General features: G+C 41.8%; 1 protein-coding gene across 1 annotated transcript in view; it reads left to right on the top strand.

Annotated features, from left to right (window-relative positions):
* The window catches only part of KIF7 (kinesin family member 7), a 111602-nt gene that overhangs the window by 35269 nt on the left and 49528 nt on the right, over nt 1-26805 (top strand). Inside the window, exons 11-16 of the mRNA XM_053717671.1 lie at nt 3898-4100; nt 4620-4817; nt 5470-5595; nt 6538-6714; nt 7014-7229; nt 26522-26728. Of these exons, the coding sequence (XP_053573646.1) occupies nt 3898-4100; nt 4620-4817; nt 5470-5595; nt 6538-6714; nt 7014-7229; nt 26522-26728 (1127 nt within the window). The remainder of the gene's footprint in view (nt 1-3897; nt 4101-4619; nt 4818-5469; nt 5596-6537; nt 6715-7013; nt 7230-26521; nt 26729-26805) is intronic.

Here is a 26805-nt window from a genome sequence, read left to right as displayed (position 1 = left end):
GCGCCCATTCTCCTTTGGGTGTTCACCCTCGGGTGCTGTCTTTATTTTCTTTGATCCAGTTAGGATGTGTTTATTTTGTTTATTGAAGCTCATGTCTGTTATGATTTTCCGTTTGGAACAATTCTTCTATGGAACTGATACTTGCGATTTTATGATCGCGTGAGCACTTTCTCGGAAGTTGCGCAGTACTATGTAATGACATAGTTATGTTAATAATTTATGTTATCGATCCCTTCAGGGGCTTCGATTTTTCTTGGATGGTTTTGGAGTGTTCTCGTACTGTGCAGGTACTGATCGGGTGCTAGCTGCTGTTCCTTACGATTCATGTCACCCACGTGGTGCCGGTGTGCTGGTTACCTTGTTGGGTGCTGGGTTGTTCACTTTGGTAAGTGTTCGTTTGTTCTTGTTACCATTACTAGACTGCGGAGGGACTACATCGGTCCTCCTACTGTCGAGGGGGTTTCGGATTCGGAGCCTACTGAGGCTCCTCGTGGAAGGCCCTTTGGGCTGGGAACTGAAGTTCCTCCATTTGCCATGGGTTTGGAGGTTTGGATGACCTCTGGGCATTGGGGGTACCAGATGACGATTTTCGTTTTCACTCTTGGTATCTTCCGGATGTCTGTTTTTTTGTGGCCTAGTCGCGGTACTTTTCGTAGGTTGCTGGGGCTACTTGCTGCCCTTTCTGGATGGTCGGGTGATCTGTGTCTTCCTTACTTTTCCCTTTTTAGTAGCTTGCACGCTATCTACGGAGCGCAGGGGTTGGGGTTACTCCCTGTTGTTTTTCCCCCGGCATCTCCTGGTTGACTGGTCTGCCAGGAGTTGTGAGGCTCCCACTGTTTTTCCTGTGAGGTACAGGATTTTCCGGGAGGCTGATCCTTTAGGGGTCTTGGTGATATTATCACTTCTCATCCTAAGGGCTTGTAGGCAAAGAGGTAGCTCAGTTGGTAAAATACCCTGACTTCATCAGCCTTTCATCCTTCAAATGGAGCTTGTTCCATGTAATCATGTGACCTTAGTGGGGGGTTGTTCCCCTTTGACTCTCTAAGAGATCTACCCTTTGGGGTTTACAAGCAGAGGGGTCCTGGTTTCGGACGCTCCCCCGGGTGCTGGTTGCCCTTTTCTTATGCTTTTTAAGATGTCTTTCTAGGCTCTCTGGTCTCAACCTATTTCAAGCATCCAATGTCCAGGGACATTGGGATGTGGAATGCATTGCCCAGGGTGCTCTTCTCCATATGAGGTGACTTGCCAGTTCCTCAGGGGGTTTGAATTTTGATCGGTCTGGGGGTCTAGTTTTTGACCATGTCTCTTGTCTGAAAGTTCGGAGTCCGGACCTGAATCGGTCCTGGCCGGTTCTGTTTGAAACCTTTCGGTTTGAAGACATCCGCTTGTCCCTTATGGTATCTACCTGAAGGTTAGCTTGTGGTCTTCCGGTGGGATCTGTCAGTGGTCGTCAGGGGCTTTTATTACCTTGATGTGGGCTTGTGGTTGTCTGTTCCACTGAGCTGTCGGTATGACAGAATGGTCTCTTATCACTTGGTTTCACTGTTGCCTATGGCTGTGGAAGCGGTTCCTTTGCGTTTGTCCTCCTTTGGGGAGTTTTCTGTATACAGTTTTCCAATGAGGCCCCGAGGTCCTTCTCTTCTTGTTTCCGAGGGATTCTGTCCTCCTTGCGTGCAAGAGGTCCTGGGGCTGGATTCTGGTGCTGGGATGCTGTGGTTTAGTGTCTATCTTCCTGTTTTGGGAGTGGTCCCTCTTAGGAGGGAGCTGTGTAGGGGTTCTGGAACGCGAGCATGTAGTATTCCCGTCATGGCTTGTGGTAGCAAGCGTGATTTAAATTATGGTCAGAGTTGTTCCCCCATGGGGTCGTTACCTTTTAGGCCCCTCCCTTTTCGTATGAAGTGTGGTCCGAAGAATTTTATATTCTTTGTTTTCAGATGTTGCCAATCCTTTTGGACTGGGTCCGTTTCTTCGGAGTGGGGGTCGGAGATCTGACTGCTCTGCTGAGTCTTGACCGTGTACTTCCAGTTGATGCAGGTCTAGGTAACCTAAGGGATCTCTACCCTGCCTAGTAGATGAAGGTTTGGAGTTTGAGTCCTGATATGGCAGCTTTCTAATCTAGTCTCCTGCTTTCGGTGGGGGGTTCATCGTGTTTCATCCCTCCACTGATTTCTTATGCTGCTGGTTGGATGTTTTTCTAAGAAGAGAGTTGCTGTCGATATTTTCGACATTCTCTGTGGGTTGATCTCCCACGATGGCTCAGGGTCAGCCTTGCGGCTGGAGCTCAGAGGTGACTGCGTGTTTTTCACAAGATAGTCTTTTTTTTTTTTCTGATAGAATATTTAGTTTGTTTCTATCCTGGTCTACGGGCTCCAACTTTCTTCAGCTCCATATGGGTTTCTTCTTATGTTGTCTACTTTTTAGCAGTTGTGTCTGCTAAACTATGGTATACTGAGGAGCCGGTGGCTTCCTTGAAGCACCATAAGTCGTATGGTGTTGTGTCAGGGAGGTGAGGGTAGACCTTGGTTCTTTCCCGTGATCACCTTTTCATAGGTGTGGAGTTGATCCCTGGTCCTTGTCCTTCTAGGGAGTTCTTCCCTCTGTGATTGTCTTTAGCAACCTTGGGTTTGCTTACTAGTTGTGAGATTTTTACCATAGTTTGTGATCCTTTGGATACCTTATGGGTCCTCCGTTTTCCCTTTAAAGGGTAGGGGTAAGTCTCTTCCTTTGGGTCGGGGGTTAATTCTGTGCGATCTGAAAGCTCGCGGAACTTGGTTCCTCAGGGTTTTTTTGTTCTCAATGGATTCTAGAGATTCTGAGTGATTTCTAGGACGGCCTTGCAGGTGTTTAACTGATGGGCAGTTACTTGGTCTTTCAGGTTTTTCACCCTTTCTGTTTAAGTGTTAGTTGTTTTTTTGTTTTTTTTTATCGGGTGTTGGGTAATTTCAGCTGTGGACTCTTCCCGTTTAAGAAGAAAAACTTAAATTATGCTTACCTAATAATTTTCTTTTCTTCTGACGGGAAAAGTCCACAGCTCCCCGCCCGTGTTTTTTCTATGGGGCGTCCGTATTTTAGTTTTTATTCTTCTGGCACTTTTTTCACCTGATATTTCTCCTACTGTTCCTTGTTCCCTTGGCAGAATGACTTGGAGATGAGGGAAGAAGGAGAGGTATTTAAGCCTTTGGCTGGGGTGCCTTTGCCTCCTCCTGGTGGCCAGGTTCTGAATTCCCAAAAGTAATGAATGCAGCTGTGGACTCTTCCCGTCAGAAGAAAAAAAAAATCAGGTAAGCATAATTTAAGTTTTTTTTTGTCTGTTTGTTTTTTTTTCTTGTAGTGTGGGAAAATTATTAGTAGCATCTACCAATAACAGGTTCTGTTCTCTGTATTGTGTTCTATGGAATACATATTGACAGTAAAGAAACCAGGGAGTGCAAGTAAACCAATTTTTATATATTTATAATTCACCATTTGTTTGTCATAACACACACACCATAAACAGTGTTCCAGGAGAACAGATTAGTAGTAGCAGCTTAAATCAGTTGCCTACCGTAACTCTATCTGGCATAAAATTACATCTCACACCATTCCTCCGGCACTTCGGCATCCCGGACTGACACAATGTAGCTGGTTTGCTGGGTAAAAAGACACGACCCCTGTGTTCAAGACGGAAGAGTTACACAGACATCCTGCTAATCGCTGATAAGAAGGGACTGGAACTCCAAAATTTATGCAACTTGAATCTAAAACAAAAAAAATGTAAAACATAGGTTTTATTCAGCTCATCATAAAAATACAACAAGATGGCAAAAACATAGACCCATGACAGCACTGTTGATACCATTTTTAGCATCACGCCACATGTTTTACTATTTTAATAATGTATAAAACTTTATTTTATAGGAAGGGAAGCTCAAACTATGAACAAACAATACTGCCAGAAAATATCTGAACTGGAGCGTGAAGCAGAACAGGTTCGGGTGGAAGTCAGTGAGAGCCAGAGACAGCTGCAGGAGCTGGAGGAAAAAGAACTGCGAGATCCAGTAGAAAAATCAAAGTTGCAGGAATATCGCAAAAAAATAGCTGTTGCAGAAAGTAAAGTGCAGGTAGGAATGGAGGTTTCATTACTGAAAAAATATAGTACGGTAGGTGATCCTTCTAGGATCAGATCATGGAATTGCCTTGTTTTTTTTAAAATTCATTTTTAAAGGTGCATATTTGAGACGTTTTTGAATTATTATTTTTTTTTGTGGTGTGTGTTTATGTTTAGTAGAAAAAAAACTTTACTACAATACATCTTTTATTATATCACAAAGGGAGTTTGGTTTCTTTATATCTTTGCTTAGTAGTGTATAACATACCACTGTATAATATCTGTTTGACTGGTTTGTTTAACGGTTTTGTGAAAATATGGGTGAATTGACCTTTGGTAAGTTTTGCTTCAGGTTGAACTTTGTTTTCAGCTTTAGGTCACTCGGATGTTTTTAATGTTTTAAATATTTGATATTTTATGCCTGTGATTCTCTCAGAAACTGTAACATTTATAAAGTAATGAAATAGCAAACTTTCCTGATCAACTCATACTTCCATATTGCTTTTTATATAATATGGCTTTTTGTTTATAGGTACTGAAAGAGAAAAAGCAGGCTACTGAGAAACTTGTTTCAATCTCTACACATAATGAAAAGAGAGTTCAAGATCTGGAAAAAAACATACTTCAGATGAAACAGCAGCAAAGTCAGCTGCAAAAAAAACTGAAAGAGGAAACCGAGCAGAAACGTCGTTTAGAGAGTGAAATGCAGAAGAGGAGACATCGAGTTAAGGTTACAATTTAGGATTTTATGTTTATACAAAAATACCACTCAAGTTTTCAAAATGTAGACTTTAAGTCAGTGACATTTTAGGGATATCTCTTCTTCCTCAAAGAAATCTTGGAACACGTGACAAGTGAAAATCAAACATTTAAATCCCCCTAAGTGAAAAACTACTAGACTGTTACTATGAAGGATCCATAACAACATACTGTGATGCTAAAAAGAAAAAAAAACACCACTGGACCAAGTTGTAATAAACCAATAAAGCATTTTTAGGGGTATTATGATATCATTGTGCTCATGCTGTATTAATCATTGTTATGGTATCACCGCATTGACAGTTTTGGTGTTTTTTTCACTTGGGGTCGTAATCTTAAAATATTTGATTCACACTTGTCACAAGGTTTGTTTGAGGAACAGGACATATCTCTTAAGTGTCACCGATTCATTAAAGTTGCTAACTTATCTTGTATAGTCCTGTGCAATTTTGGATCTGCACCCTGGTAGTTGTACAATTGCAAATGAGTTTGTACCTCTAAAAAAACTATATATTAACAAAATGATATATAGGAATATTTTGTAACATCATGCCATATTTGTAATAACAGAATGTCAGTGGCAAATATTCAATGTATAACAGCTTTTTGTTTGGGATTTCTAGGAACTAGAGCTAAAGCATGAACTACAACAGAAAATGTTGAAGATTAAAACTGAAGAAATCGCAGCTTTCCAAAAGAAGAGGAGGAGTGGAAGCAATGGATCAGTTATCAGTCTGGAGGAGCAACAGGTGAGATGGCCATCTGCGTAATATTATTATAAAGAGACCTTTTAGTAAAATGAGGTTTGATTCCGTGGACAATATAAAATGTGCATGGTTAAAGGGATATGAAACAACAAAACAATCTTTCAGTTCTGACTCCAGTTCTCAGGACTCTTAAAGGGCCTCTCAAGTCAAAATAAACTTTTATGATTCAGATAGAGCATAAAAGTTTTCAATTTACTTCCATTATCAAATTTTGCGCAGTCTTTTTATATTCACACTTTCTGGGGAGCAAGATCCTACTGAGCATGTGCACAAGCTCACAGGGTATACATATACTAGTCTGTGATTGGCTATCTGTCACATGATACAGGGGGACGGAAAATAGGAGAAAAAAATCTAATGCTTATTTGAAATTCAGAGTAAGAGCTGTTGCATTGCCTTTTTATTATGCACTTGTTAATTATGTACTTCTACTGCATTAAGTGGTCCTTTAACAGGCCAGATATTTATTATATCTTAACTAGAGCACAGGTGAAATAATCAGTTGATGGGTGAGCTGATTATTTCACCTGTGTTCTAATTAAGATATAATGAATATCTGGCCTGTTAAGGGTCCTGAGGTCTGGGTTTGGGAAACACTTTCTTCTATTAACAAATTCCTTTGTTGAAGGAGTAGCAATACACTACTGGTAGCTGAACACATTGTTTAAGCTAATGAGAAGAGGCATATATGTGCATCCACCAATCAGCAGCTTGCTCCCAGTAGTGCTTTGCTGCTCATGAACCTACCTAGGTATTCTCTTCCACAAAGAATACCATGAGAATGAAGCAAAGGAGATGATCAAAGCAAAATGGAAAGTTGTTTAAAATTGCATGTACTATCTGAATCATGAAAGTTTTGTTTTGTGTCAGAAATGAAACAATAGATTTCTGGTTATTTATTTACTCTGCTGTGTTTGTTTCTAGAAAATTGAAGAGCAAAAGAAGTGGCTAGATAGTGAGATTGACAAAGTGCTTGAGCAACGTCGGGCTTTGGATGAGTTGGAAGAGGAACTAAAGAAGAGGGAGGGCATATTGGTTAAGAAAGAGGCACTTCTGCAGGAGAAAAATGATTTGGAGATCAAAAGGCTTCGATCCAGCCAGGTAGATAATCCTTTCAGGTTCAGTATGTGCCAGACTAAAAATTGCATTAAATCGATGTTCAAGTGAGTACCCATTTTGGTCAACAGAATGTAAACTTTAAAAATTAATAGATTTTACTCTTAATTTATGTATAGCTTTGTTCCAGTTTTAATTATTTTGTCCAATTAGATTTATTTCAATTAAGTCTCTGATACATTCTTTTGTCAGAGTAAGCATGTGTAGTAGAAAAAAATGGCTGTAATTGTGTTTCCATTAATGTATTTTCTTTTTGCTGCATGCTCCTGTGTTCTTTATACTAGGCACTAAGCAATGATATTGTGAGAGTGTCCAGCCGCATTGAAGATCTTGAGAAGGAGCTGTCAGAGAAGAATGGTCAACTTCGCCAGAGCAGTGCCCATGACCAGCAGAGGATTCGAGATGAGATCAACAACCTCAGGCAAGAGAAGGACTTGCTGCTGAAGCAGAGAGTTGATATAGATGACAAACTTAGGCAAGGGAACCTTCTCTCTGCAGAGGTAAAGTGCATGAGAACATGGTCACCTCCAGTATAATATGAACGTATTGTTAAAGGGACAGTAAAAAGAAAGAAAAAAGCATTAAAGATATGATAAAATACATTGTACTTTACTGTTCTTTTAAAGAAGCATGTATTAATCCAATCATATCCAATTTATCCAGCATATACTTTATGCTGTACACAAAGAATATGCTTATTCATTTTCCCTTTCTTTAGTGGTGGTTTGGATCTTTTACTTTATTGTGCAGACAATGTTGAACACAGTTGATAAGATTTTAGGGCTTTAGTTCTGCAAATGTGCTGCCTTGCTCGTTTGGCCGTAGCTCTATATATCGGCCTGCAGTTGTATCCAAAATGCACTGCAAAAATGTTTATCATAAGCAATATGCATAATAATACAGTAAGATTGGGATTAATATATTACAATAATACTAATAAATATATATATGTATTTTCTTCTTAAACGGGGAGAGTCTACAGCTGCATTCATTACTTTTGGGAATTGAGAACCTGGCCAGCAGGAGGAGGCAAAGACACCCCAGCCAAAGGCTTAAAGTGAAGGTAAAGTTTGCAAGGTTCGATAATTTTAAATGTAAATAGCTATAAAATAAAGGGTACTTTAAGTCATCACTTTTGTTATTTCTAAATATTTACAGAGTTATCACCTTTTTTCTGTCCAATTCGAAGCGTTAGATAAACAGCCCGTTTTTTGGGGGGTGGTTTTGCAGTCTGGTCACGTTCTTAAATTAGCCAATAGTACGTCTGGCCGTTAGGCGGCCGTCATTTGACGTCACAAACTTGCTTGCCGTTCTGCGCATGCGTTGGCTAACTTGCTCTCCCTTCCAAGCCGTGCTCGTTCAAGATTAGCGCATGCGCAATTCCTCCTTATAAGTGGAAATCTTGTGAAATCTTGACGCCTGCGCTTTAGGTAACAAATGATTTGAGTCACGCAGGCGCAATTAGAATGTACGGCGAGGTGTGCGCATGCGCAACTTGTCTGGCTATCGGGAACGCGCTTTTCCAGTACGTGTAGAGCGGGTGGGACCGCTCTGTACGTAATACAGTCAAAAACCCGGAAAAACATGGAGGGAGGAGCGAAGACCGGCCGAGAACATAGATAAAAAATGTTTGTTATACAATCATATATATACTAATATTTTTTAAAACATTAGCGATCTTACTATATAGTAGATGGGTAACCTAATACAGCTTACAAAAACGGAAAACTTTACCTTCACTTTAAATATCCCCCCCCCCACTTCCTTCATCCCCCAGTCATTCTTTTGCCTTTCATCACAGGAGGTTGGTAGAGAAGTGTCAGAAGATTAAAGATAGTCTCTTATGGAGGGTAGTACTCTTCGAAATGGGACTAGAGTTTTGAGTAGTCCTGTCAGATTTTCAGTGAGAGCATGGGTGAAGGTTAGAGTCCGGAGATGCAGGGAAAATCTTTCTGCGAAACCATCCCAACTCCAATTAACAGCTCCTTGGCAATCGGCATTGATGAGTTTCGCTGCCTGCTTTCTTCACTTAAGTCCAGGTCAGAAGCGAGGCTACTATCTGTCACACTTGAAGGGCCGTGTTCTGTTCCACGGCGTAGATTCCGGTAAGATCGCTTCATTTTACTTCGATGTGTAAATGTAATGTAAACATAGAAGTCAGGGTCTCAGTGGGACTCCTTTATCTTTAGGGAATTGAGGGTTAATATCTCCTGAGGGGGGTTATTGAACAGGGGGGACTTTAATCATGTTTGTTTTATGATTCTGTCTGCTAATGTGTAGTGACGCTTGGGCTCATGGCTATATATGGCTATATCGTATCATAACAACCTTTTTGGTAAGGCTGTGCGGCCCTTGTGGCTTTGGCGTGCTTTTCTCTGGCCTGCACGGTGTACCTTGTGACTAGGCGTGGTCACGTTCTATTCTCCATTTCCGTATTCCTGACCACATGGCAGCAGAGAGTCTGTTTCGCTAGTTGTCTTGGTCATAGGAGGTGGTGAGTGCCCCAGCCATTGGGGGTGTAAGGTGCCGTTTTTATTTTTCTACCCATAATTTCTATCCAAGTTATTGAGTATTCTGATTTTCTTTTACAAGATATGACGAGTCCACGGATTTCATCCTTACTTATGGGATATTGCCTCCTGGTCAGCAGGAGGAGGCAAAGAGCACCACAGCAGAGCTGTATATATAGCTCCTTCCTTCCCTCCCACCCCAGTCATTCTCTTTGCCTGTGTTAGTGATAGGAGAGGTAAAGTGAGGTGTTAGTTTAGATTCTTCAATCAAGAGTTTATTATTGATAAATGGTACCAGTGAGTGCTATTTTACTCAGGGGTAAAGCTACAGGCTTTTCAGCAATGGGAACTGATGAGATTCTACGTTCTCTCTGCGTCTCCCATACTGTTTGCTGCCCTGCTGATGGTCTTAGCAGATATTATCTAAGGCCCTGTTTGTCCCCACAGATCTACAGGAGGTGATGAAAAAGGACCTCTTCTTCGTGTGGGACAGGTTCATGTTGCGCTCAGCATTGAGGTATGTGCAGTCTTTTGATTCAGGGGAGGCGATGCAAGCTCAGAACAGACTGGCCATTATTCCTACACCAGGAAGGGGCAATCAACTTGCAAGAGTAATGATATGCATGGATGTTTCCCCCCCTTATATTATATGAGCTGACAAGTTAGGGTAACCTAGGAATTCAGCTGTGAGGTATAGCGGGCTTTTTAAGTTACTAGCCCGGGGACTGTTTATGGAGTCTTACTCCAGTGATTATACCTTAGCATGGATAGGCAGGGGGGCACATTTTTTATTCAAAGTGACACATTTGGCATAAGAAACGTTCATGTTTATTACTAAGTCGTTTTTCATTACGACATTTGTATTTCCATGCGGTTCCCCTTATTGGAGTTAGACTACCGCCCACGAAGGGCAGGGCTTAACGTTGCGCGCTCAACCGCGCAGTTGGTGTTCCAGGTTCCGACAGTGTACCTCGAGGCTCCGGTGTTTTCCTAAGTCCGCTTGTTTCAATCAGCTTCACAAGCGGTCTTAGGCACGCAGTTTACAGAGTATTATTAGTTGGTTCGTGGGGACAGGTAGGCGCCGCAGCAGAGCTGTGGCGTGGTGCAAGTGATATATTTTGGCCATAAGATTCTTAGAGTGTACACTTATAGGGGTGATTACTGAAAGTCAATATAGTGATCCCTGTTATTGCATTGTTTTATTACGGAGCATTAAAAACTATACAGTTTTAATGTTAAAGACACAGTACACTCGTTTTTCAAAAATCTTTCAAAGTTCTTGCTTTTTATTTTTTAATTACAGTACCACGACCAATATTGCTATTGCTTGTTTTTTGTCATGGCTGACCTTCAGGAAAGTACATGTTATATGTGTTTAGATGCCAATGTGGAACCCCCTATTCCTTTTTGTCCCTCATGTACAGAGAGGGCTTTACAGTTTAAAGAACAAATTTTCTTTAATGCAAGTATATCTAAGGATGTTTCTCAGACTGATGAGACTCGGGGTATGCCGCAACTTTCTCCCCAAGCGTCACAGCCTGTAACGCCCGCACAAGCGACGCAGTGTTCTTCGACTGCGTCTGCCTCATTCACTCTGCAGGATATGGCTGCAGTTATGTCATCCACTCTTACAGAAGTTTTATCTAAGTTGCTAGTTTTACAAGGCAAACGCAGTAGGACAGAGGCCCATGTGGTCCCTGCGACTTCTGATGCTTTGATGGCTATCTCCGATGTACCCTCCCAGGGCTCTGAATTGGGGGTAGGGAGGCCCTGTCTGAGGGGAACTGTCTGACTCAGGAAGTGCATTTCCCCCGACAGATTCGGACGTCATGTACTTCAGATTTAAGCTTGAACACCTCCGTCTGTTGCTGCGAGAGGTTTTGGTGATTCTGGACGACTGTGACTCTATTGTGGTCCCACCAGAGAAATTGAGTAAGATGGACAAATACTTAGAGGTCCCTTCTTGTTCCGATGTTTTTCCGGTTCCTAAGAGTGGTTTATCTGTATCATGAAAGTTTAATTTTTTTTTAATGTCCCTTTAAAGCAACATGTGCAAATGAAAACAAAAATACTGTAGAAATCATTAAGAGAAAGGCAACCAATTCCTTCCAACGCTGGCATATACAGACCCCACATTCTTCAATAGGAAACCTGATAATCTTAAAATATCACTTTACTTCTGACAACATCTCTTGAGCACAACGACCCCCTTGCATACACAGGATTTAACCAATAGGCCTTCCTAAGGATTGTCTGGACTTGGAGTCTTGGCTGGCGGTGATCAGTGAGCTGGACCACTGTTTTAGTTCCAGTCTGCTACAATAGCACCATCTGGGTGCGCCTCACTTGTGAGTATTTTTTATCCTGTTGGTCCTGTGTGTGTTGGTGCCCTGACGTTACTAGGCCATGCTTGGCGCCTCTGTTCCTCTTTCCTTTATAGATCACAATACATCAGGATGACCGTCCTATGACAGAGAGCTGCCTCCTTTTTTCAGGACTGTTGTTGTGGACATTTTGTGATATTTGCATATACTCATATGTTAACATCCACATATTTGGGTTTGACTTTCTGGTTGATTGTATCATATATTGATTGTATCATTTATATTATAACTTGTCTCAATTTTGCATTTAGTTTTTAGGCATTAGTTAGCGCCCCCTATGAGTGCGGTGTATATATTGTATAAACCACTCTATCATTTCTGCTTTTAAATACTTCTTGTTCCGATGTTTTTCCGGTTCCTAAGAGAATTTCGGAAATTATTGCAAGGGAATGGGAAAGACCGGATATCCTGTTCTCCCCTTCCCCTATTTTTAAGAAAATGTACCCTATAGCTGACACAGTTCGGGACTCTTGGCAGACGGTCCCTAAGGTGGAGGGAGCTATCTCTACTCTGGTGAAGCATACGACTATTCCTATCGAGGACAGTTGAGCTTTCAAAGACCCCATGGATAAGAAGTTGGAGGGCCTTCTCAAAAAACTCTGTTCATCAAGGGTTTTTATTGCAACCGTCGGCCTGCATTGTAACAGTCACAACTGCGGCTGCTTTTTGGTTTGACGCTCTAGAAGAGTCTCTTAGGACTGAGACTTCTTTAGAGGAAATACAGGATAGAATTAAGGCTCTTAAGCTGGCTAATTCTTTTATTAGGGATGCTTCCTTTCAGATCACCAAATTGGCGGCTAAGAGTTAGGGATTCTCCATCTTAGCACAAAGAGTGTTATGGTTGAAATCTTGGTCTGCGGATGTGTCCTCTAAATCCAAGCTTTTGGCTATTCCTTTCAAGGGAAAGACCCTATTCGGGCCTGACTTGAAAGAAATAATTTCTGACATTACGGGTGGTAATGGTCACCTCCTCCCTCAAGATAAGACAGCTAAGCAAAGGGGACGAATTTTCGTTCCTTTCGTAATTTCGCTAAACAGGAAGGGAATTATTCACAAGCCAAGCCCACCTGGAGACCCAACCAGGCTTGGAACAAGGGTAAACAACCCAAGAAGCCCGCTGCTGTTCCCAAGACAGCATGAAGGGGCGGCCCCCGATCCGGGACCGGATCTAGTAGGGGGCAGACTTTCTCTCTTTGTCCAGGCTTTGATAAGAGATGTTCAGGATCCCTGGACACTATCGTGTCTCAAGGGTATCAGTTGGAGTTCAAAAATTCCTTCCCAAGGTGAAGGTTTCTTCTTTCACGATTGTCTGTAGACCAGATAAAAAGAGAGGCGTTCTTACGTTGTGTAAAAGACCTCTTCACTATGGGAGTAATTTGTCCCGTTCCAATACAGGAACAGGGGCAGGGGTTTTACTCAAATCTTTTTGTGGTTCCCAAGGAAGAGGGAACGCTCCGACCCATTTTAGATCTCAAGAGTCTATACAAGTTTCTCAGAGTTCCATCCTTCAAGATGGAGACTATTCGGACAATTCTTCCATTGATCCAGGAGGGTCAATATATGACTACCGTGGACTTAAAGGATGCATATCTTCATATTCCTATCCACAGAGATCATCACAAGTTCCTGAGGTTTGCCTTTCTGGACAAACATTTTCAGTTTGTGGCCCTTCCTTTCAGGCTGGCCACGGCACCCAGAATCTTCACAAAGGTTCTAGGGTCTCTGCTGTCGGTTCTCAGGCCGCGGGGCATTGCAGTGGCGCCTTATCTGGACGATATTCTGATCCAGGTGTCCACAAACAAGAGTTCCTTTCCTGGGAACTCTAATAGACTCTCTATCCATGAAAATCTTTTTGACGGAATTCAGAAAGTTAAAGATTCTGGATACATGCAGATCCCTTCAGTCCAATCCTCGGTCATCAGTGGCTCAGTGCATGGAGGTAATTGGATTGATGGTGGTTGCAATGGACATCATTCCGTTTGCTCGTTTTCATCTCAGACCTCTACAACTGAGCATGCTCAGACAATGGAATGGCGATTATGCTAATTTGTCTCCTCAGATAGATCTGGTTCCGGAGACGAGGGACTCTCTCTTCTTTGGTGGTTGTCGCCGGATCATCTGTCCCAAGGGACGTGCTTCCGCAGACCCTCATGGGTGATAGTGACAATGGACGCCAGCCTACTAGGATGGGGTGCAGTTTGGAATTCCCTGAAGGCTCAGGGTGTGTGGACTCGGTCGGAGTCTCTACTTCCCATCAATATTCTGGAGCAATATTCAATGCGCTTCAGGCTTGGCCTCAGTTGGCTTCGGCCAAATTCATCCGATTTCAGTCGGACAACATCACGACTGTGGCTTACATCAATCATCAGGAAGGAACAAGGAGTTCCTTAGCGATGACAGAAGTATCCAAGATAGTTCGGTGGGCAGACAGATGTTTCATACGGGGGAATGGGAACTCCATCCGGAGGTCTTTGCCAACCTGATTCTCAGATGGGGCAGACCGGAGCTGGAACTTATGGCATCTCGTCAGAATGCCAAGCTCCCAAGATACGGATCCATGTCCAGGGATCCTCAGGCCGAACTGATAGATGCCTTGGCAGTGCCTTGGTCGTTCAACCTAGCTTATGTGTTTCCGCCGTTTGCTCTCCTTCCCCGGGTGATTGCTCGAGTCAAACAGGAGAGGGCTTTGGTGATTCTCATCGCTCCTGCGTGGCCTTGCAGGACTTGGTATGCCGATCTGGTGGACATGTCCTCTCTGCCCCCATGGAAGCTTCCATTGAGGCAGGACCTTCTCATTCAGGGACCCTTCCATCATCCGAATCTAATTTCTCTGCAGCTGACTGCTTGGAGATTGAACGCTTGATTTTATCTAAGCGAGGGTTCTCTGATTCGGTCATTGATACCTTGATCCAGGCACGTAAGCCTGTTACTAGAAAGATTTACCATTAAGATATGGCGTAAATATCTTCATTGGTGTGAATCCAAGGTCTATTTATGGAGTAAGATTAGGATTCCTAGGATTTTATCTTTTCTCCAAGAAGGATTGGAGAAAGGGTTATCAGCAAGTTCCTTAAAGGGACAGATTTCTGCTTTATCTATTTTGCTACACAAAAAGTCTGGCAGATATTCCGGATGTTCAATCCTTTTGTCAGGCTCTGACTAGAATCAGGCCTGTGTTTAGACCTATTGCTCCTCCTTGGAGTTTGAATTTAGTTCTTAGAGTTCTTCAGGGGGTTCTGTTTGAACCTATGCATTCCATAGATATTAAATTGTTATCTTGGAAAGTTTTAATTTTGGTTGCTATTTCTTCTGCTCGCAGAGTTTCTGAGCTTTCAGCATTACAATGTGATTCTCCTTACCTTTTTTTTCATTCCGATAAGGTAGTGTTACGTACCAAACCTGTTTTTCTTCCTAAGGTTGTTTCCAACAAAAATATTAATCAGGAAATTATTGTTCCTTCATTGTGTCCTAATACTTCTAAGAAGGAACGTCTGTTACATAACTTGGATGTGGTCCGTGCCCTGAAGTTTTACTTGCAGGCGACTAAAGAATTTCGTCAATCATCTTCATTATTTGTTGTTTTTTCTGGATAACGTAGGGGCCAGAAAGCTACGGCTACCTCTCTTTCTTTTTGGCTGAAGAGTATCATCCGTTTTGCATATGAGACTGCTGGACAGCAGCCTCCTGAAAGAATTACGACTCATTCTACTAAGGCTGTGGCTTCCTCATGGGCATTTAAAAATTATGCTTCTGTTGAACAGATTTGCAAGGCTGCAACTTGGTCGTCTCTTCACACTTCTTCCAAATTTGATACTTTTGCCTCGTCCGAGGCTGTTTTTGGGAGAAAGGTTCTTCAAGCAGTGGTGCCTTCCATTTAGGTTCCTGTCTTGTCCCTCCCTTTCATCCGTGTCCTATAGCTTTGGTATTGTATCCCATAAGTAAGGATGAAATCCGTGGACTCGTCATATCTTGTAAAGGAAATTTATGCTTACCTGATGAATTTGTTTTTTTTTACGATATGACGAGTCCACGGCCCACCCTGTCATTTTCTAAGACAGGTCTTTATTTTTGTTAAACTTCAGTCACCTCTGCACCTTGGCTTTTCATTTATTTTCCTAACTTCGGTCGAATAACTGGAGTGGGAGGGAAGGGAGGAGCTATATATATACAGCTCTGCTGTGGTGCTCTTTGCCTCCTTTTGCTGACCAGGAGGCGATATCCCATAAGTAAGGATGAAATCCGTGGACTCGTCATATCGTAAAAGAAACAAATTTATCAGGTAAGCATAAATTTCCTTTTTTTGGAGACGGATGTCTCTGATTCAGATTCTACTTCTTGCGAAGAGTATGAAATGGCCCGGGTAATCCATGCCCATCAGTTATGTTCCGCATGCCGCTTTAGTGTGCTCTTTTCTCCCGAAACAGGGAGCTTAGAGTCTGCCGAGCCATCCGCCCCTGGGGATCCCATATCCCGTTAGGCGTGTGCCCTAGATCCTTCTTTGGCTACGCAAGCAGGTGTCCCTAATGCCGTTACTCCTTCTGCGGAAGGCAGCTTGTTTCCTCCAGAGGTTACGGCACGGTTTCACATGGCCACATCTATGGGGTTGGCGCATTTACATCTTCCAGGGAGGGAGGTGTTGCTGAGATACTGTCCGTGCTCGGTCAACCAGGGCTCGTCAGGCGGGGGATCGTCTGGATCAGATCAGTCCTCTCGGGAAGTGGTTTCCTCTGAGACTTCAGGAGCCCAACCCTCGGGTCGGGGTCGTCAGTTGCCCCAGTGGAGGTAAGTCTTGCTTTTCATTATTGACTGGCACGCCTTCGTGTCCTGCTGCGGCATATTTTGGCAGTGCTGGAGGATCCTAGTGCTGATGGGTTGAGGGATCCTCGGTCTTCTGTTCCGGACGGCAAGCTGGGTTTGACGTGTGGGGATGAAGTTAATCTCCTTGTCTCAAATTTACCTTTTTTTTTGGGATATCTTATTCCAGTGCTGAGCTTTGGGAGAATGGGGTCTCTGATTGGCTGGTCCTGTTAGTGTTCCCATTTTTCTTGGATGTTCACCTGCGGTTGCCCTCTTTTTCTTTGCTCCGGTAGGATGTATTTTATTTCCTTTTAAGAAGCTCATGTCTGTTATAATTATTCCGCTAGTTTCTGTTCCTTAAGGTCTATATCATCCACTTGGTGCCGGTGTAACTGGCTGACCTGGTTGGGTGGTGAGTTGCTTACTCGGATGAGGAGTTTGTTATACTCTGGTTTCTCTTCAAAAATTTCTGTGGAGAGGATCAACCATGAATTTTCAATAATTTTTTGAGGCTCTGCCCCATGCAGGGCTAAAACATGGTAGAGGAGGCCTTTCATTCCTAGACGTCAGGCTGTTTCTTGTTTCTTCTTTTGGGTGGGGCATCAGAGGGATTGTACTCAGTCCTCATTGTCCTGTTCCAGATTGTTGGTGGGGTTCCAGAAGCAGATCCTGCTAAAGCTTACTCTGGGGGTTCCGGAGGTCCTTTGGCTTCGGAGCTAGGGTTCTCCATTCCCAATTGGACTGGATGTTTAGATGACTCCTTAGACATCTAGGGTACCTGGTTGGGGCAATTTTTTTTTATTTCCTCTATGGTATTCTTCTTGGACTGTCTTTTTTGAGGCCTTGACGACGGTACCTCTTCCTTAAGGGGTCGAGGTGACTTAGGCTTCCTTTTTCCCCTTCTGGGGCTAGTTGTTGGGTCATCTGTTCTGGAAGTTCAGGCATTTATGGCCTTTTTCTTACCCCTACTGTTTCTTGTCTGCTCCCATGTTTTTGGGGCTCTGGAGAATGCGTTTGTCTACGTTTTTTCCTGGAGATGCCCTTACTTGCGATGTCTCAGTTTGATCTGTCGCACGCCTGGAATTGTGAAGCTCGTTCATCGTTGATTCCTTAAGCTGTGGGGGTTGCCGGGAGGTTGATCCTGAAATTTATTTTTTGGAGATTATATTGTCTTCTCAAGCTGGATTATCTAGTTTTTTAGCTCTATTTCTTGTCAGCTCCTTAGTATTTGGACTTTGGGGTGTTGCCCCTCGAGCCTTTAGGAGTTAAGCTCTCTGTCTCTGGGATGCTTAGTGAACGTCCAGTGTCCAAGGAACTTTGGATGTGGCTGTGATTGCATCTCCAAGGGTACAGGTTTCTCCGTGTAAGGTATCCCTATGGTTCATCAGGGGTTAATAGCTTGTAGTCGGCTCCGGTTTCCAGGTGTCCGGTTTTCTGGACATGTTCTTGTCTTGGATATCTGACCGGATCTCTTAGATGGGTTCTGGGCGATTCAGTCCTTTCCGGTTCTGAGATATCCACTTGCTCCTTTAGGTGGTTTTGTCTTTCTCTTATCGGAGACTTGTTAATAGCCTGATAGTTAGTTTAGCTGCCTAGCAAGCGGGAGATTGTGGTTGAAATCTGTTGCAGCTATTTGCACCTTAAATGTGTGCTCGATTGATATTTTTTTTCTACTGGGCTGGCTGTTGCAGCCGGATGGTTCCTCTACAGTCGGTATCGACTTAGCCGTCTGTCTGCTGCCTCACTCTCCATGCCTGTGGGCGGGTGAATGGTTATATTTTCCATTTCCCTCCCCTTAGGGAGATTGGGGCATACCACAGTATCCACCTAGTGCCCTGGAGGTCTTCCTCTGTTCAGTGGGGTTCCCCCTGCCTTGTGTACAGGATGTCATGAAGGGTTGGATCCTGGTATCATGCCGTCACTGTTGTTTCAGTGTAGACTCCCTTTTGCCTGGGAGTGTCCCCTTTTGTAGGGAAAGGAACTGGGTCTGGGTTCTAGAACCCAAGCTCGTCCTATGTTCTGTCATAGCTTAGTTGGTTAGTATGCCAGTCTTGCTAGCAAATAAACAGGGTTTGCTCTACCCTTTGGTAACGATTAGTTCCCCCCTTTTTTTTCCTTACTGAGGATCTGGGTGGTCCGGGGAATTGTTTTTTTCCCTGCCTTTGGAGATTTCCAGTTGCTTTGGTGCTGGGTCTTCTTTGCCTTGAAGAGGGGGTCAGAAGTCTGTCTGCTCGATAGAGCCTTGACCGCGTATCTTACCTAGTGTCAGGGTGCTAGGAATCAGACTGAGACGAGAAGTGCAAAAATAATCACACCTTTATTAATAACAAAAAAAATAATAAAAAGTACACAAGTCAAATAACAAGCCAGAAGTCAAAACCAGAGCTGGAAGTCAGACGAGCCGAGTCAGGAGCTAAAGCGAATAGTCAGACAAGCCGGAATCGGGAACAAGGAAAACAGCAGAGTCAGGAACAAGCCAGGGATCAGGAAGGACAACAGACAGCCAGGTAATACACAGGAACTCTCTCAAACAGGTCTGAGACAACGCAAAGGCAAAGCATACTGAACAGAGGCCCTTTAATAAGTGATGACATCACAATTCTGAGACTGCATCCTGTCTCACACAGATGATGCACACCAGTCTGGCCATAAAAGGAAGTGCAGGAAATGAGCAGCATCCCCCACAATGCACCATAGTCGGCAAGAGAGGTGAGTAAAATGGCTACCAGCAGCACATGGCAAACAAAATAGGGAAAAAACCCTGACACCTAGATCTTGTGATCTCTCCTTAGGTGGGAAGTTTTGCAGTGTTTCCTTCCTCAGCATGAACCCTTTCTCTGCTGGATTTGGATGCTCTCCCCTTCCTGTTTTTGCCTGGGCGGGAGTTGGTTCTGCACTTCTTCGGAATGTTCCCCGTGGGAGTCCTAGTGCAGTTCCTAGCTTGGTTGGCTAGTGTAGCGGCTGGTGTCTGCTAGACTTCCGTTGCAGAGAGAAGCCTGTGGCTTCATCTAGAGCATGATAAGATTTTATGGTGTTATTTTTAGGCGGTACCCGGGGGTGGTTTTTATCCCTCGGTCGCTCTTTCATGAGTGCGGATTGCACTCTGTGTGAGGGATGGGATCTACATTGTCCCTCTAGGTCTCCAGGGTTGGGACGTTACATGGTCCCTTGGACTTCCATTCAGATAGGGGTAGGGGCTTTTTCCTCGCTTCTCTCTGTTCGGTCCTTAGATTTTGTTCTCTATGCGTTTTGTCCTCTTGCAACCTTGGTTTGCGCTTTGAGTTCTGCTGGGGTTCCTTTTACCCTAGTTGTTGGTCTTTAGATATCTTGTTTAGTTCTTCTTATTTCTTTCTTCTTCTTCTTCTTCCTTCTTCTTACTACTTCTTCTTCCTTCTTCTTCCTTCTTCTTCTTCTTCCTTCTTCTTACTACTTCTTCTTCCTTCTTCTTCCTTCTTCTTCCTCCTTCCTTCTTCCTCCTTCCTTCTTCTTCCTTCTTCTTCCTTCTTCTTCCTCCTTCCTTCTTCCTCCTTCCTTCTTCTTCTTTCTTCTTCTTCTTCTTTCTTCTTTCCTCCTTCCTCTTCTTTCTTTCTTTCTTTCTTTCTTTATTTCTTCTTTCCTCCTTCCTCTTCTTTCTTTCTTTCTTTCTTTCTTCTTCCCTTCAGGGGGTATGTGGAAAGTGTGGGCTTGGAGCTTGCTGGACTTGTCTCCTCTGGGACTTTGTGCTCGGTGGAATCTAGTGATTCTGAGCGGTCTCGAACTAGGGCCTTACTGGTTTTAACTGACAGGCAGTTACTTGGTCCTTTCAGTTTTTTATCCTTCTGTTTCTGGTGAAGCAGTTTTTTTGTCAGGTGTTTGAATAATTTCAGGCTGTGGTGCCCTCCGCATGGGCCGCCTCGTCTACCCGCCCTTTTTTTGCATTCAGTGTCCTCTATAGCTTGGGTATTTTTTTCCCAAAAGGAATGAATGCAGCCGTTTAAGAAGAAAAACTTAAATTATGCTTATCTGATAATTTTCTTTTCTTCTGACGGGGAGAGTCCACAGCTCCCCGCCCACGTTTTTTATATGGGGCGGCCGTTTTTTTATTTTTTTTTTATTCTTCTGGCACCTTTTTCACCCTGGTATTTCTCCTACTGTTCCTTTTTCCCTCGGCAAAATGACTGGGGGATGAGGGAAGTGGGGGAGGTATTTAAGCCTTTGGCTGGGGTGTCTTTGCCTCCTCCTGGTGGCCAGGTTCTGAATTCCCATAAGTAATGAATGCAGCTGTGGACTCCCGTCAGAAGAAAAGAAAATAATCAGGTAAGCATAATTTAAGTTTGTTATTTATTTTTTTTAACGACAGTGCTTAATAGCAATATAAATAATGAAGAAACACCTGAGTGACCGTGTAAATATTTTAATCAATTGTTCTTTTACATCTTCAATATCGTTGCTGCTTTTTTATATCTGCATAGCAATAGTCCAAAAAAATATATTGTTTAAAAAGATAGATAATCCCTTTATAACCCATTCCCCAGTCTTGCACAGAAAACATAATTTATGTAAGAACTTACCTGATAAATTCATTTCTTTCATATTAGCAAGAGTCCATGAGCTAGTGACGTATGGGATATACATTCCTACCAGGAGGGGCAAAGTTTCCCAAACCTCAAAATGCCTATAAATACACCCCTCACCACACCCACAAATCAGTTTAACGCATAGCCAAGAAGTGGGGTGATAAGAAAAAAGTGCGAAAGCATAAAAAATAAGGAATTGGAATAATTGTGCTTTATACAAAAAAATCATAACCACCACAAAAAAAGGGTGGGCCTCATGGACTCTTGCTAATATGAAAGAAATGAATTTATCAGGTAAGTTCTTACATAAATTATGTTTTCTTTCATGTAATTAGCAAGAGTCCATGAGCTAGTGACGTATGGGATAATGACTACCCAAGATGTGGATCTTCCACGCAAGAGTCACTAGAGAGGGAGGGATAAAATAAAGACAGCCAATTCCGCTGAAAATAATCCACACCCAAAATAAAGTTTAAATCTTATAATGAAAAAAACTGAAATTATAAGCAGAAGAATCAAACTGAAACAGCTGCCTGAAGTACTTTTCTAACAAAAACTGCTTCAGAAGAAGAAAACACATCAAAATGGTAGAATTTAGTAAAAGTATGCAAAGAAGACCAAGTTGCTGCTTTGCAAATCTGATCAACCGAAGCTTCATTCCTAAACGCCCAGGAAGTAGAAACTGACCTAGTAGAATGAGCTGTAATCCTTTGAGGCAGAGTTTTACCCGACTCGACATAAGCATGATGAATTAAAGATTTCAACCAAGATGCCAAAGAAATGGCAGAGGCCTTCTGACCTTTCCTAGAACCGGAAAAGATAACAAATAGACTAGAAGTCTTTCTGAAATTCTTAGTAGCTTCAACATAATATTTCAAAGCTCTAACTACATCCAAAGAATGCAATGATTTCTCCTTAGAATTCTTAGGATTAGGACATAATGAAGGAACCACAATTTCTCTACTAATGTTGTTAGAATTCACAACCTTAGGTAAAAATTTAAAAGAAGTTCGCAACACCGCCTTATCCTGATGAAAAATCAGAAAAGGAGACTCACAAGAAAGAGCAGATAATTCAGAAACTCTTCTGGCAGAAGAGATGGCCAAAAGGAACAAAACTTTCCAAGAAAGTAATTTAATGTCCAATGAATGCATAGGTTCAAACGGAGGAGCTTGAAGAGCCCCCAGAACCAAATTCAAACTCCAAGGAGGAGAAATTGACTTAATGACAGGTTTTATACGAACCAAAGCTTGTACAAAACAATGAATATCAGGAAGATTAGCAATCTTTCTGTGAAAAAGAACAGAAAGAGCAGAGATTTGTCCTTTCAAGGAACTTGCAGACAAACCTTTATCCAAACCATCCTGAAGAAACTGTAAAATTCTCGGAATTCTAAAAGAATGCCAGGAAAAATGATGAGAAAGACACCAAGAAATATAAGTCTTCCAGACTCTATAATATATCTCCCTAGATACGGATTTACGAGCCTGTAACATAGTATTAATCACAGAGTCAGAGAAACCTCTTTGACTAAGAATCAAGCGTTCAATCTCCATACCTTTAAATTTAAGGATTTGAGATCCTGATGGAAAAAAGGACCTTGCGACAGAAGGTCTGGTCTTAACAGAAGAGTCCACGGTTGGCAAGAGGCCATCCGGACAAGATCCGCATACCAAAACCTGTGAGGCCATGCTGGAGCTACCAGCAGAACAAACGATTCAATATTTTTAGATCCAGAACTGGTCTGAAGGAATTCTCCTTCTTTGGTACAATGAAGAGATTTGAATAAAACCCCAGCCCCTGTTCCAGAACTGGCATAATTACTCCAGCCAACTCTAGATCTGAAACACATTTCAGAAATGCTTGAGCCTTCGCTGGATTTACTGGAACACGGGAAAGAAAAAATCTCTTTGCAGGAGGCCTTATCTTGAAGCCAATTCTGTACCCTTCTGACACAATGTTTTGAATCCAAAGATTGTGAATTGAATTGATCCAAATTTCTTTGAAAAATCGTAATCTGCCCCCTACCAGCTGGGCTGGAATGAGGGCCGCACCTTCATGTGGACTTGGGAGCTGGCTTTGATTTTCTGAAAGGCTTGGATTTATTCCAGACTGGAGATGGTTTCCAAACTGATACCGCTCCTGTGGGTGAAGGATCAGGCTTTTGTTCCTTATTGTGACGAAAGGAACGAAAACGATTATTAGACCTAAATTTACCTTTAGACCTTTTATCCTGTGGTAAAAAAGTTCCTTTCCCTCCAGTAACAGTTGAGATAATAGAATCCAACTGAGAACCAAATAATTTATTACCCTGGAAAGAAAGGGAATGCAAAGTTGACTTAGAAGACATATCAGCATTCCAAGTTTTAAGCCATAAAGCTCTTCTAGCTAAAATAGCTAGAGACATATACCTGACATCAACCCTAATGATATCAAAGATGGCATCACAAATAAAATTATTAGCATGTTGAAGAAGATTAACAATGTTATGAGAATTATGATCTGTTACTTGTTGCGCTAAAGCTTCTAACCAAAAAGTTGAAGCTGCAGCAACATCCGCTAAAGATATAGCAGGTCTAAGAAGATTACCTGAACATAAATAAGCTTTTCTTAGAAAGGATTCAATCTTCCTATCTAAAGGATCCTTAAAGGAAGTACTATCTGCCGTAGGAATAGTAGTACGTTTAGCAAGAGTAGAGACAGCCCCATCAACTTTAGGGATTTTGTCCCAAAATTCTAATCTGTCAGATGGCACAGGATATAATTGCTTAAAACGTTTAGAAGGAGTAAATGAATTACCCAAATTATTCCATTCCCTGGAGATTACTTCAGAAATAGCATCAGGGACAGGAAAAACTTCTGGAATAACTACAGAAGATTTAAAAACCTTATTTAAACGTTTAGATTTAGTATCAAGAGGACCAGAATCCTCTATTTCTAATGCAATTAAGACTTCTTTAAGTAAGGAACGAATAAATTCCATTTTAAATAAATATGAAGATTTATCAGCATCAACCTCTGAGACAGAATCCTCTGAACCAGAGGAACCATTATCAGAATCAGAATGATGATGTTCATTTAAAAATTCATCTGAAAAATGAGAAGTTTTAAAAGACCTTTTACGTTTACTAGAAGGAGGAATAACAGACATAGCCTTCTTAATGGATTTATAAACAAAATCTCTTATATTAACAGGAACACTCTGAGTATTAGATGTTGATGGAACAGCAACAGGTAATGTAACATTACTAAAGGAAATATTATCTGCATTAACAAGTTTGTCATGACATTCATTACAAACAACAGCTGGAGGAACAGATACCACAAGTTTGTAGCAGATACACTTAACTTTGGTAGATCCAGCACCAGGCAGCGTTTTTCCAGAAGTATCTTCTGACTCAGTGTCAATCTGGGACATCTTGCAATATGTAATAGAAAAAACAACATATAAAGCAAAATTGATCAAATTCCTTAAATGACAGTTTCAGGAATGGGAAAAAATGCCAGTGAACAAGCTTCTAGCAACCAGAAGCAATAAAAAATTAGACTTAAATAATGTGGAGACAATACTGACGCCCATATTTTTTTAGTGCCAAAAAAGACGCCCACATTATTTGGCGCCTAAATGCTTTTGGCGCCAAAAATGACGCCACATCCGGAACGCCGACACTTTTGGCGCAAAAAAAGTAAAAAATGACGCAACTTCCGGCGACACGTATGACGCCGGAAACAGAAAAAAATGTTGCGCCAAAAAAGTCCGCGCCAAGAATGACGCAATAAAATGAAGCATTTTCAGCCCCCGCGAGCCTAACAGCCCACAGGGAAAAAAGTCAAATTTTAAGGTAAGAAAAAATTTGATTTATTCATATGCATTATCCCAAATATGAAACTGACTGTCTGAAATAAGGAACGTTGAACATCCTGAGTCAAGGCAAATAAATGTTTGAATACATATATTTAGAACTTTATATAAAAGTGCCCAACCATAGCTTAGAGTGTCACAGAAAATAAGACTTACTTACCCCAGGACACTCATCTACATGTAGTAGAAAGCCAAACCAGTACTGAAACGAGAATCAGCAGAGGTAATGGTATATATAAGAGTATATCGTCGATCTGAAAAGGGAGGTAAGAGATGAATCTCTACAACCGATAACAGAGAACCTATGAAATAGACCCCGTAGAAGGAGATCATTGAATTCAAATAGGCAATACTCTCCTCACATCCCTCTGACATTCACTGCACGCTGAGAGGAAAACCGGGCTCCAACCTGCTGCGGAGCGCATATCAACGTAGAATCTAGCACAAACTTACTTCACCACCTCTATAGGAGGCAAAGTTTGTAAAACTGATTTTTGGGTGTGGTGAGGGGTGTATTTATAGGCATTTTGAGGTTTGGGAAACTTTGCCCCTCCTGGTAGGAATGTATATCCCATACGTCACTAGCTCATGGACTCTTGCTAATTACATGAAAGAAAACATGATTATATTAATATACTTTTTACCACTGTGATTACCTTGTATCTAAGCCTCTTCTGACAGCCCCCTGATCACGATTTTTTTTTATTTATTATCTTTCTCTCTTTATAAATATTTAATATCAACTTTGCAATAAGGTACATCTGTTTGTTTTTTTTATCATGGCTCTCCAAGGCTAATGCTCACCAGTGAGAGACCCCTTCCCCTTAAATAACTGTCCACTTTCCAAAGAGATTAAACATGTAGTTTGCATTTTATTTTTGCATTTGAATGCATTGGGGTTCTGCCCAACCATAATCCTGTTTTAAAATATTATGTGATGGTTATGTGGTAAATACCTAGAATGTAGAAAATGTGATGCCGTTGAGACTGCACTAAGGAATCCAACACATTTTCTGAATAATGAATGTTTTGTATATCCAATATGGTTTCGTTTTAAAAATTTAAACTGGATTAAAAAAGTTAAAGCAAGGTAGACTTTTCATCTGTATCTACCTGACATTAACTATGTGTCCCTGCTTTATACACTTTTTTACCAGAAACATTGTATGCTGTATCACAATATAAGTAGGATAGATATAGTAAATCTATATAAATACCTTAGCTTTTCTGAAAAGTCCCCAAATCCAAAAACAAATTAAAGTGTTGCAGCCACCTGTTGTCACCTGTCTCTTCTCAAATCCAGGCTAATAATAATGGTAACAAAATGTTGTCACTTAAGAGAGCATTTGCATGTGCCTATTTTTTATTTATGAAGTGTGTGGTAGCATCCTTTTACAAATTTCATGAGGTTCATAGTAACTAGACCTGTGGTGATTTTAGCTTACCACTCTGCAGTGGTTTGGTAATTTTTCAAACTTTATGTTCAGAAGTGATATGGGGGTGGTGTGAATGAGATAATAAAGTCCCTTTTTATCTGGTTTATGTATAATCCTGAGTTTGGCCTAGTGAAGTTAGTACTTGCAGGTTGATTATTACATATATATGCCATTGTGGTATTTTGCTATGTTCTACCTAACAGTCTCATTGTTGAAACAATCTGTTTTGCCCTTTTATTCTCCACAGGAAGAAAGGATTTTGTTCCAGTTGGATGAAGCTATAGAAGCTCTAGATGCTGCTATTGAGTACAAGAATGAGTCCATTACCCAAAGACAACGTGTTCTGCGAGCATCTGCTAGCTTGCTCTCCCAGTGTGAAATGAACCTTATGGCCAAGCTAAGTTATCTCTCCTCCTCTGAGACTCGAGCTCTTCTGTGTAAATATTTTGATAAGGTATATATTGTCACTAATCAATTACACATTATATGTATGTGTGTGTGTATGCTAAGCTAAAAATACACTCACTTTAA

The sequence above is a fragment of the Bombina bombina genome, chromosome 6, assembly GCF_027579735.1.
Source record: "Bombina bombina isolate aBomBom1 chromosome 6, aBomBom1.pri, whole genome shotgun sequence".
Lineage (NCBI taxonomy): Eukaryota > Metazoa > Chordata > Amphibia > Anura > Bombinatoridae > Bombina > Bombina bombina.
The sequence above is the reverse complement of the archived record's forward strand: the minus strand, read 5'-3'. Positions and strand labels throughout refer to the sequence as shown.